General features: G+C 45.0%; 1 protein-coding gene across 1 annotated transcript in view; it reads right to left on the minus strand.

The window, feature by feature from the left end:
- RO60 (Ro60, Y RNA binding protein) overlaps positions 1-12,686 on the minus strand; it is a 446,084-nt gene that overhangs the window by 88,158 nt on the left and 345,240 nt on the right. Inside the window, exon 6 of the mRNA XM_085601530.1 lies at positions 9,462-9,578. Coding sequence (XP_085457656.1) covers positions 9,462-9,578 — 117 coding nt within the window. The remainder of the gene's footprint in view (positions 1-9,461; positions 9,579-12,686) is intronic.

Consider the following 12,686-nt stretch of genomic DNA (forward strand, 5'->3'; position numbering starts at 1 on the left):
TCATGCCGGCTCCTTGGTGGGTTCCAGAGCTAGCCGAGTCTAAAAGTGCCTGTCAGCATCTTGAAAAAAAATTGTCGTGAAAATTACTTGAACACACGAGTAACATATAAGGAAGGACTCTGGGCTTACACAGCTGACCTTAACACAGTTCTTTCTAAGAATATACGGAAGGGATTTTGTTAAGCAACAATGCTCCTTGGGAGTTCTTTAAAATTGTGAATGGTTTTTCTAATCCCAGTACTTCCAAATCTGATATGCCTGCCTCATAGGAACACTGATACCTTAGTCTGCATTTAATCAATAAAAAATCTGAACATCATTCTTTTAGCAATGTTTAGTTAAAGCACACACACGTCTTTTTATCTCAAATGTACTCGAGTCTTCACCTGCCTCCTCAAAGCGTCAGACTGAATCTGACTCGACTTCACCCAGAAGAGGAACAACTAATCGTAAATGCCATTACATCAATGTCGTCAGATGACCCGACCTTGACCCGAAGGTTTCATAAAATGCCTTCAGTTATTTGTGCCCCTATTTATAAATTAATTACCTCTACCTTTGAATCAGGCACGCTCCCACGCGAACCGAAACAGCCTTGTGTGGTCCTACCATTAAAAACAAGCATTGGCATAGCCAATAGGTCTCGCTTTTGGGACATTATAAGTGTTTAGCCATGCAACAGTTACATAACTAAATACTTATAAGGTCCCAAAAGCGAGACCTATTGGCTATGCAAAGCGGCCGTGGGGCCGCGAAAGTGATCGCGATCACGATCAAACATCAAGGAAACCGAAAGTAATGTCGGTAAAGCGCGGCGCGCGCCCCCGCGCACATGCACTGTGGCTCTAGGCTGGCCTGGTAGCACTTTTTGGAGCCCTCTCAATAAGTCTCGCCAGACCAGCGCATGCGCTGGGTCAGGTGAGACCTAAAAACCCTCACCTGATCCATTTTTTTCTTTCAAATGTCGGCCTATTTCACTGCTGCATATCTGCACCAAGGTCGCCGACAACTCCCTTCTAAACAATACTCCTTCCCGCTTCCGATCATTTCATGGAATCGAGGTTGCATTTATAGCAGTTCAAAATGAGCTGTGTATGAGTTTGGACCGAGGCAGAGTGGCAGTATGGCACCTTTGACACCACCATCTGTTACTCCACTATGATAGGCTGGCTACCGCTGGAGTGAGAGTGATTGTCTTGGATCGGCTCAGATCCTTTTAACAAGCATTTGCAATGCAATAGGTCTCGCATTTACGCGCATTTGAGCTATTAGCATTGTAAATGACAATGCGTTTTATTTATGTTTTGGTTTTTAAAACATAAATAAAAGGCATTGTCATTTATAATGCCAAACTCGCGTAAATGCGAGACCTATTGTATTGCAAATGCTTGTTAAACCCGCCCTGAATTATATCGGCCACGCCCCTATGAGAGACCCACCAGTTTTTTCATCCCACTTAAAGCCCTGATGTTAATGCAAAGTCTCTGACTGCCGTGCCTTTGGGCTGATTTACTGTTTCACCCTGAGAGCCGACTTCAAAGCAGGAATGCCGCTCTTCAGTTGAGCTGATTTTCTTTTCCCCTTGGGAACTGCGAAGGCTGGCCTTGAATTGCCGAGATAAATCAAGCACAGAGGGTGGAACGAAAAAAAAAAACCGTGAAATGTAAAATTAACACAACACTGGAGCCCCCGGCACTGAAGAAACAGGACAGGAAGGAATTTTTTTCATAATTCAATATGTATGGAGTTAAATTAAGAGAAAAGGGAGAGTAAGAACGAAACTGAAAGGCAGAGGGAGGAAGTATTAAATATGCCAGAAGGAAGAACAACCGGCCCGTGCAGCGATTGAAGAAAAGCCAAGTGGGCCTGCTGGAGGAAATAAGGCTACGACAGCGTGCTGAGAGGAGGAGCGCGAGAGACCTCAGGCAGATGCTGTCCTTATAGTGTGAAGATAGGAGACGCGCTGTGGAAATAGGAGATCAGCTTGGATGCTGGTGCATTTTTGATTGAAAATTTATCATGTGCCCAGAAAAGGGAGAGAGGAGGGACGAAGGAGAGAGGAGGGACGGGGGAGGGGGCGGGAGCAAAGGTAAGACGGACGGGTACTGCTCGCGCACAGAGCACATTAATGATATTTATAAAGGGAATGAGCAACAGCGGGTAAGCGAGAAACTAGTGTTATATAGCGCAAACTACACCTGAAGGTATCTGTGTGCTTATATGAGCACTAGTTGCGTTATCGACACGTTGGACGGCCCCGGCAGCGCCTGAGGGAGATGGCGACAGGAGGACGAGGCACCGCGCATGGGGTACGTAAACAAGCTGTCGCCATTGTGAAACAAGCAGGAAGTGGGATAAGGGAGGGGGTGGCAAATGGTGTGCACTTTCGCGGCCACTTTGATGTTCTCAGTGGCCGCGCGGCTCACTGAGAACATCAAAGCGGCCGCAAAATGATCACGCAGGCTGCCAAATGGTGCATGCGCCCGGCGCACATGCACTGTAGTTGGCGGCCTGAAAGCACTAGTTTGCACTTTCAAATCCCCCGTTTACAAAAGCTCTCGCGAGAGCAGCGCTAGAGCGCTGGCTCAGGCGAGACCTAAAAACGGACACAGCCTGTCAATCACGTCTCTATGCAGATCCTCGTCTAAATCCTTACATTGTGGCGTCCGCAAGGGTCATTGCTGAATCCTATACGATTCAATCTTTATGTGACTCCTCTAGCAAAGTTGATCCAGGATATTTAGCTGTCCCACATGTTCTGCACAGATGACAAATTATTCACAGCCTGGACGACATAATGACAGTGCTTGACTCAATTTTCTACATCGTTTACAGGCAGAGGCTCATTGAATGGCATTAAACTGCCAAAAATGTAATCTGGATGAAAATGAAGTGTACATCTTGGAGGGCTTCCCCTCTTACTGGGCCGCTGACTGGTGGCCAGATGTATTTGGTGAGTGCGTTATTAGAAATGTTGGGGTCTTGTTTGATGAGAACTTATGATTTCTCTCTCACAGGCTTCTTCCTTATATTGGATACTGTTACAATCTTAGTATAAGTGTTTGGGTTGGTATGTTCCACCCCCCCCCCCTCCCTGTCCTGCAAATGGTATAACCCTGGGGCGTTCAACTTAGAATGTTGGTGCTTCTGTGGTCATTGCTGTGAGAGCAGATGGCCAGAATAAAGACTCTTGACTTACTTTATTTGGAGTGTATTTTCTTCTGAATTTCAACAGATACGTTTTGTGTTATGTTAGTTCTCTCTTCCTTTGACTGTTTTATGCACTGCAACTCTTTCAATTGGTGCCGAATTGTACAGCTCGACTACTCCCAAGACACACTCACCAAATCCACGATAATTATGAGTCCTATAATGGCTCCAAGTGGGGAGAATTATCATCTTCAAAAGCCTCCGTTTCAGATTTAAAACGCTTCATGATCATGTCCCTCAATTTATAAGGCATGTTTGTTGTTTGTACTCGCAATCTGAACTTTACGTCCTCATCAGCATGCCTCCTTCCAATTCCGAAAACAAAGAGTCCGCCAAAGAGGCAGATCCTCTGCCTACCAAGTAGCAATCATATAGAACCTTCTGAATCTGAGAGACCAAACTAACCTCGTGAGCTTTAGGAAGCATCTCAACTCATGGTTGTTCACATATTCAGGATAATTTGCTCACATAATGAAAAGGATAATTCAATTTTTCTCACAGCACCGGTGCGCCTGTAAGTAACTGCATGCTCTACAAATATAATATGATGAATAAATAAATAAACAAAGAAATAAACAGGGAAGCTGGAATCGCACAGGCAGGTGTGTGACAGGTTGCCCACTTTGGGGTGCGATACTGCAGGATGATATGCTTTCCCAATCCAGTATGCAAAGTCTCTATTTTTGTTATGAACGAGGCAAGGCCTTTACTTCCAATTGTGCATGGTGTAATCAATTAGACAGTAGAATGGGCCAGCTTGAAACACAAATGGGTGGATAGCTTTTAATTGGCCTTGACTGCAAATTAAGCAAAAACATTAACATTATTTTATGTGTATTTGTAAAGCGCACGAACACCCATGAGGGCATCCTGGCACTGAGTAGGTGTGTGTGTGTGCCTAGTCCTACATATGGTAGATTGGTCAACTGAAAAGCCAGGTCTTCAGCTTCTTGCGGAATTGAAGAAAAGAAAAGGAGGCTCGGATGTGAAAAGGGAGGTTGTTCCACGCTTTAGGAGTGAAGTTCGAGAAAACTCATCCTCCTGATCTGGTTCCGTGTATGTATGGGATGTTGGCGAATAGGAGGCCTGCGTAGTGGAGGTGTCTGGAAAGTTAGCGGAAAGAGATGTGACTGTTCAGGTAGGTGAGACCTGAGTTGTGGAGTTCCCTGAATGTATGTGTAGGAAGCGAGCTCTTTATATAATATATCAAAATGAGATATATCGTGTAAAGAGTCCAGGGGTTCCCATATGAGTGTTCAGGGGGCTTGCTATGGCAATCCCAGGCTGCTCTTCTAAAGGGGCAGTGTGGTCGAGCAGCCTTCGGCTTATCACTGAGGAGTGCAAGACATGAAAATACACACACTGGTCAATAAATGAAACACACGACTCAAGAAGATCCACACAAATTTATAAAAATAATACGTATCTTTACATATGTTTAGGCATCAGAAGCAAATCATTAAGGTAAGTACATACTTAAATAGGAATTTTTTTCAGTTGCAAAAAGTCGACACTTAGTGAAATTTTTGAAAGCTGCAGGAAAAGTCAATGTGGCATTAAGGTACAGCACAGCAGCTTATGAGACCAATCTCCAGGAGTTAGGATGAGTGGTGGGCAAGGTCCAAGGTAGCACCAACGGAACATCACCAGTGGCACTATAGCAGCCTGGTGCAGAGGTGCAAAACAGCGTTGGGTGCCCAATGTTACTCTATGGGGATCGGTCTTCGGGTAAAGAGGCTGCAGGCTAGGACTGGGAATGGAAGGCTAGTAGGGCTGAATCAACAGGGGAGCTCAGGCCTCACGATGCTCAGGGACGCAGTGACGGACACCTTTGGTCCTCTTCTTCATGGCCCAGGGGCGACGGATGCAGAGGTGTTTTTATGCATCTGGTTTTTCTCACTGGGAGCAGTCACTGTAGAGGGACCCTGCATGCAGAGGCTGCAGGCAACGTCGGAGAGTTCACTGGGGGCGAAACCTCGGTGGACTCCGTTTCTGGAGGGCTGGGAAACCACAATGACACAGTTTACCCACTTCAACTTGGGCTTGGAGTGATGGGAGCAGTGGTGTCTTCAGGCGTCGGATTTCTGCTGTCACGAGTCTTTGATTGCCTGCAGGATGCAGGGAAGCAGGTCTGCTACTTCTCTGGAGGCCTTGGTTCCTAGGTGAAGTGCTGGAAGGTCTCCCAGGATTTGGGGATTCAGTAGCTGCAGGAAAAGTTGGCTTTTGGCACAATTGTTGAAGTTAGCAGGCAGGCCGGCAGGGTTAGAGCCAGGTCAGTTGCTGGGTCTTCAGTTCTTGCAGGATGTGAAGCTTCACATCCTACATCTTTCAGGTTGGCAGGATTTAATTTTCTGGTGCCAGGGGTTCCCCTAAATACTGAGTTATGAGGCGCTAGAGAGTGTAGGGTAGTAGCCAATGAGCTACTGACCCCTGGGGTCAATACACCCCTTATAGGACCACTTCCTGTGGCGAGTGGTCATAAGCCTGCCCTAGAATTCCTAAATATGCCATCACAAAGAAGGCTACTTCAGAAAAGTCGTGTCCACCTCAGAATAGGCCACCTTAGGGGTGGTACTAGCCTGGGGTGGCATGCCTCACTGGCTAATTTTCCTGCCTATCTAGGTGCCAGGGGCTCTGAACAAAGGTGGCCTGCTTCCTCTCCTGTGAGGCGAAACAAACTCTCATTTCAAAGGCGGTAGCTTCTTTAAAGCTTCCCTGTCTTGGAATGCTAATTAGCAGGTCACCCTGCGGAAGGGTATGCAAATGCCCATTCCCAAGCAGTCTATGTTTCTGACCTCCTGAGAGCAAAAGCTCTCACCCTTGGGGGTCAGACACTCATTTCTGGTGGCATGCTGGAAGAAACCAGTAAGCCAACACACAAGGGGCTGGAAGGTTTTCAGGGGGCACCGCTAAGGTGCACTCTGGGTGCATGTATTATTAAATCCATCACTGGAATCAATGTGGGTTCATTAATATGAGATTTTTGATACCAAACATCAATATCTTCAGTGAACCTATCATGTAGCTGGGGAACTCGTTTTCACCAGTGCATGTTTTAAAATGGCTTCCAAGTTCACTTGCACTGGCAGCCATTGAACTGGCCAGCACAAGGGCATATCTGCTCAGGAAGGTATGCCCTCACATGTAGTATTAAGTACCTACTTAGTGCTGCAAGGTCTGCTGTAGGGCTGGCTTGCAAATACTACATGCAGTGTTAGAGGACATGACACACAGGGATGTGTGTCATGTCTTGTTTTCACTTTGTCTGCACCAAAACACACAACCTGTGGTGGGCAGTCTTGCATGTGTTTCGTGAGGGGTCCCTTAGGCTGACACAGCTTGTGCTGCAGCCTTTGCGGGACCCTCTTTAGTACCCCAGGCCCTAGGTACTGGGGTACTACTTACTAGGTACTTACAGAGGGTGCTAAAGGTATTGCAAAATGGGGCAATCAATTGTTCAGTTTTGGGAAGTAGATCTGGCACTGGGGACCTGGCTAGCAGGACGCCAATGCACTTCCAGTCAAAATCACATCATGTATCAGATAAAAAGTGGGGGAGACCATGTAAAAAAAGGTACTTTCTTACAGTATGTCTGAGGAGTTTGAATTTAATGGGGTTGTGTATTGGAAGCCAGTGTAGTTCCCTGATGTGTGGTGTAATTTGAGTTCTGTGTGGGAGGATGAGGATAAGTCTGGCTGCAGAATTCTGGGTGGTCTGAAGTCTTCTAGATAGTTGTTTGGAGGTCCCGGCATAGAGGATGTCCCTGCAGTCCAACATTCTGGTGACTAGGGTGTGAGTGAACCATTTGAAGATCTTCCTCAGCATCTTCAGGGTGTGGAAGCAGGATGCACTGACGGTGGTAATTTGTGTAGTCATGTCCAGTTTGCTGTTGATTATTTCAAGGTTCCTGGCGTGAGTTCTGGGTGTGGGCATCAGTTCAGCCGGCCACTAGTTGGAGTCCCATGGTGAGGTGTTCTTGCCAAACAGCACTATCTCAGTCTTGTCCATGCTGAGCTTGAGACAGTTGGCTTTCATCCACATACCAACTTTGGTCATGCAGTTGGTGAACTTGTTTCTTTTGTTGGGGTCTTGTCCGAGAGGAAGAGTATGAGTTGTGTGCCATCTCCATAGGAGAGGATGTTGATGTTGTGTGAGCGGATGACATTGGCCAGAGGGATCACGTAAGCATTGAAAGAGGGTGGAGCAGAGCGATGAACCCTGAGGGACACAACAGATGAGTTTGCAGGCTTCTGAGAAGTAAGGTGTCTAGCTGACAGCTGTGTTCTATCCATTAAGAAGGAGCAGATAGAGTGGTAAGCGTGCCCTTGGATGCCAACCAATCTCATGCATGGGCCTGATGAGGATGGGATATGAGACTGTGTCAAATGATGCAGACAGGTCCAGAAGAATGAGGGCTGCCATGTTTCCTCTGTCACAGATCATCCGGATGTTGTCTGTGGCAGAAATGAGTGCTGTTTCTGTACTGTGTTTGGGCCTGAATCCAGACTGCGTGGCATCGAACAGCTGGTGGTTGCTCAGGTGGTCGGTGAAGCATCAGTTGATTATTTTCTCTAAGACCATTGCCAGGTATGGTAGGAGGGAGATGGGTCTGTAGTTGGAAAGTGTGGCTGGGTCAGCGGTTGGTTTCTTGAGCAGGGGCTTGGCTGTGGCATATTTCCAGGTGTCAAGGAATCACGCTATGAGTATGTCCCATTCATCAGAACATTAAAATTGTGGCCTCACGCAGTAGTAATGTTTTATTCCTTTACTTTCTTCCTCCTTGTGTCTTTTTTTAACTATGCCTCTTGTGCATGCACTGTAATTAACAAAGCTGAAATTGACAACTTTTCACTATGCTTCCATTTATAGACTGCCCGCACACCCAGTGAAAACCCTGTTGAATATCTCGAGAATTCTTCTTAAGGCACTTGTTAGGAAGTTTGGACGTAATGTGTAACACATTCAGGATTGGCTGCCCCAATGATGAACACATTCTAGGACCAAAGGATGAGGATGAATACAAATTACACACTATATCATGGCTACAGTAATTATATTGATGCAGAGTCTTTTTTAAGTTTATAAATTTGACCTCAAGGAAAAGTCTGGCCTGTGTGGGAAGACTTCTCTGGCCTGCACAAAACAAAGTGGTGTCCCCCGTGTGACACTAAATTCTCTTACACACCAGACACTGTCCTATTCACTCCTCAACCATTCACAAACTAAATTACTGAACTCATTTATATATGACAAGGTTTCATTTTATTACTTTAATGATCATATAAAAATAAATTGTTGGAATGAATAGCAAAACTTAAAAACAAGGTAATTACACTTTTTAAAATGGGACCTTATATGGTGTTGGTATTCCTCCCCAAATTCTAATATCTGTATACATAAAATTCATACATCAATATATATGGATAAAATGCACAAAAATCGTAATAATCACATAAAAAGGTACATATTCACATCTGGCATATAGCCACCCAAATATAAAAAACATGTAGTTGTCGACACGGCGTTTCAGTGGACGGTGCTTGATAAAAACTACATTCTTCAGGACTCTAACTTTGTGACAACAATCATTTGTTTTGTTGTTATCCACAGAATGCACATTGATATCACAAGCAACTTCCGGGTTGTGTTGCAATTCTTTCTTAGAAGGTTTTCTTTACACCCTGAAAGATCTTCTGTATTGCTTAAACATCCACTCTCAATATATTATTTAGAAAGGTACTATATTCCTTCCAAAAAAAACCTTCTGGTGTTTCCATTACTGTTTCTGGAGATCAGTAGTGTTTTTTTATTTAAATTTTTACACCAAGTTCTCCTCTCTATTATGATAAAGAGTGGCGTTATAGAATTCGCTAGCTCTTGGCTGTTCCCGTCCACGCGATTGGTCATTCTATTTCCTTTTACATGGGCCTGCATACATAAATGTGGAGGAGGTCTGTGTAGAGGGTATGGGCTAACTGCGTGATGATGACCAGCAGGTGTTGATTTGGTCACAAATGTTGCCTGTGATTCCTTCAGAGAAAACAGGCTGAGGAGAAATTATGTGAAAAAGAGATTGTCATCCAAGACAGCAAGAGTAAGTAATAGGGCAGGCCAAGACTCTTTGATTACTTATCTGACATTTTTAGTTAGGCCCACCACCCTTGAGATCAAAGATGACTCATTTTAGACTATTGCAAATTGTACTGTATCAATGTCACAAAGTAGGTTGCAGAAGTGATTCACCTTCTTACCATACACATGGCTGCAACCACTGTGCTAGCACTCAGCACACTGCCCACAACTCTCTGCGTCATGGAGGCACTGACATCCACTGCCAGCAGGATGCGCTTTCCGGTTGGTTCCATCACCTTTGAAAAGAGAAATCATAGATAACAATAACTCAGAATAAGAGGCCAGCTCCCAGTGTACCAGCACGTGTGCAGAATACTTGCAACATGTTAAATATTGAGGAATCACAACTTTGAAAAAGTAATTAACCTGCAAATACATTAAATACAGCAGCCAATATGTTATGGCGTTTTTAGTTGGGCCTGTGAGGTGCACGAGTTGAAGTCCTAGCCCACGAGTCACACTTCAAAAACGAAGGCAGAAGTGCATCTACATTCCAGGGAAAGAGTGTCAGTGAAACTATGACAATACCGAAAATGGGGAACTGTACTTGTCAGTACGCGACGTTTTCTTCTTTAGCATCACATTGTTAATAAATACACAAGCAAATCATCTATACAGAGGGCCGGTCTGGGAACCGAAACCGGCCCGGTCAAACTGGTCGGCTTGCTCCACCTCCTGCGGCTGAGCTGTTTTCTAGGGCCGGTTTCAGCTGTTTTGTTACCGGGGGCCGATATTCCCAGCACCCCCCCTAACAAAAACGACCCCCAGGGGCCGAAAACCGCCCCCCCCCACCCTTGCAGCCCACCGGGGAAATGCCCGGTGCCCGCTGGTGCCAGTCCAGCCCTGTCTATACATAAATCAGGGAATGACAGCTTACTGGGAGAAGCTCTGCAACACTACCTGCATCATTCTGTGTCCCACAAAGGCATTCGTGCTTTGTGAGGTGTGAAAAATCCGCCAGGATAAAAAACACTCGTGCGTCACCATGAATACATTTACTGTGTCAAAAGGATAACAAAGGGCACATTTTTGCTTCCAGCTTGTGAGGATACTGCATTCGCGAAGTGAATACAAATATTAGAACAAAGGCAAAGTAACCACTTGGTTCAAAAAGAATTCTGAATGCATTGTGGTATTAACATAGGTTTGTCTTCACACGACCCTTGTCCCCAAAGAATCTAGGACATGGTTGTTACTCAAGAGCTGAGGTAGCTGCGTTGTTTTTGCAAGATCTATTGCTGTCCCTGTGTCAGTAGTATCAGGTGCACCCACAGTGGATGAAACCCCTGATCAGACACGGACCAAAGGTCAATAAATCACATATATTAGTTTTTAGTTCGAACTATTAAAATCATCCTACAGAAGCAGTGTGCTGCCTGGTCACACAACTGTGTCCATGACCATGACCACGAAATAGAAATGCAAAAAGAACTGTTCCCATGAGGAGCAGGATCAAGACTCATTTGCATATGGCTGGGTCCTACCTGGGTTAGCATGGTGAACAAAAGAACAATGGATTAAACCCAGATCTTTGTGACTGGGGTGAATGTTTGCATTGTTCAGTGTTCCTTCCATCATTTGTTCTTTTTGCATGTAATAGAAATGACTGCCCTTCAACCTCGATTGCCAGCGTATGCTGGAGAAGTTTGAGCCTTTTTTTGGTTCTTTGCATTAGCAAAATATCCAGCTGTGGTATTTCCAGGCTACTTGGTTTCCAGTATTTGAACGCTGCTTAAATTCACAAATGGCATGCATCATTTCGTAGACTAAGGGTATCCAACAAGTCTTTCGGCATTGTTGGCGAGTGTTAGGGGATGATGAGAATGACATTCGATCTGCCAGGAATGCTTAGTGTTCTAGACACACTGTCATGAGTTCCAGAACATTTATGTGCAGCTACCTGTCCAAGGGTGTCCAATTATCCTGTAGCTAATTAATGGGGGACGTTACTTACATTTTAGGTTCGTGGAAGGACCAGCCAGCTCTGAGATTCTTTTGTATTTCTCACCAGCCTGGTTCCTGAAAAGCAGAGATCAATGGGACCTGATCTTCCCAATTCCTGTCAACTCATTAGCGGCTTGCAATATGGACTCAAGGCTATACATGACAACATCTCTCAAAGAGTGATTTGCATTTATGTACTGAGCAATTGGGTCTATTTGAAACATCTTCTTTGTTAGAACCCACAACTAATGGATAATATCTCACCATGTGAGTCCCGGTGCACCTCATGTGTCACCCCAAGAGAGGCCATTTTCGGCTGCACACTTGTTGGAACCACTTCAATTACATCCTTTCCTAACATTTTCAATTTTCATAGAACAGTGGTTCAACAGTCGCCTTGAAGGCCATCATATCAACATCAATATAGCTATTCCATTAACAAATACAGTTATTTTATTTGATCCATTAATACACAGTCATTTACATCGGGCTGTTAAGTTTTAGTCTCTCTATGTGAGGGTTCGTATTCTCAGCGCTTCCCACTAGGTGCTCGTCTCCGGTTCTACATTGTAGGGTTGTGCTGAAGTGGCTACATCTTGCGTGGCCCTCTCATTCCTTCAGCATTTCTTGCAACATACCAACTTACACCGATAGATCCTCACCCACTCTGTCATCACTTCTCACCACTTTTAGGTGTAGTTCTACAGCCAAAGCACACTCGAGAACATCCCTTTACCAGTCATTCTCCTGAGGCCCTCGTGGAAGGAGCCAGCCAGTGGATTACATGTCCTCGCCAATACTAGCATTGAAAATCTATATTGAACTTTCCAGTCTTGTTTTTTTTAATTACAGTTCCCAGAAGGCACTCTTTAAATGAAGTGTCTGTCTTGAGGCCAGAGAACCTACACAGGTTTGTCACTACTTCTTCCCAATACCTCCTTACTGTGTCACACTTCTATAGGAGATGCAAGAATGTGGCTTCAGAGATCTGATATTTAGAGCAAGTTGAGGATCCTGCAGAATAAATCTTTTTCATATTTTTCAGGGTTATATGTGTACTATGCAGACCGCTAACGTGGGTCACCTTGAATCTAGCATTGCTAGATATCCTCTTCCCCTGAGTTCATGCTTCCTTCCACTCATCCTCCGATATAAGTTCATGTATTTATCATCCCCCAACAGCTGTCTGGCTTTCAAGGTCGCCATTTTCCTATCAGCCATAAGGTTTTTCTACATTAAGGGGATCAATCTGCGCCCCTGCCATAGTTTTAATATGGCCACTAGCATTTTCTTCAGTTCTGGAGACCGAGGAAAGTTGATGCAGACATCCCTAGCGGTGCATGCTATATTTTGCACAGTAGCAATTGACTGGGCCAACACAGGTCTTCTGCAGCTCTCGG

This window comes from Triturus cristatus, chromosome 4_2 (genome assembly GCF_964204655.1).
Source record: "Triturus cristatus chromosome 4_2, aTriCri1.1, whole genome shotgun sequence".
Lineage (NCBI taxonomy): Eukaryota > Metazoa > Chordata > Amphibia > Caudata > Salamandridae > Triturus > Triturus cristatus.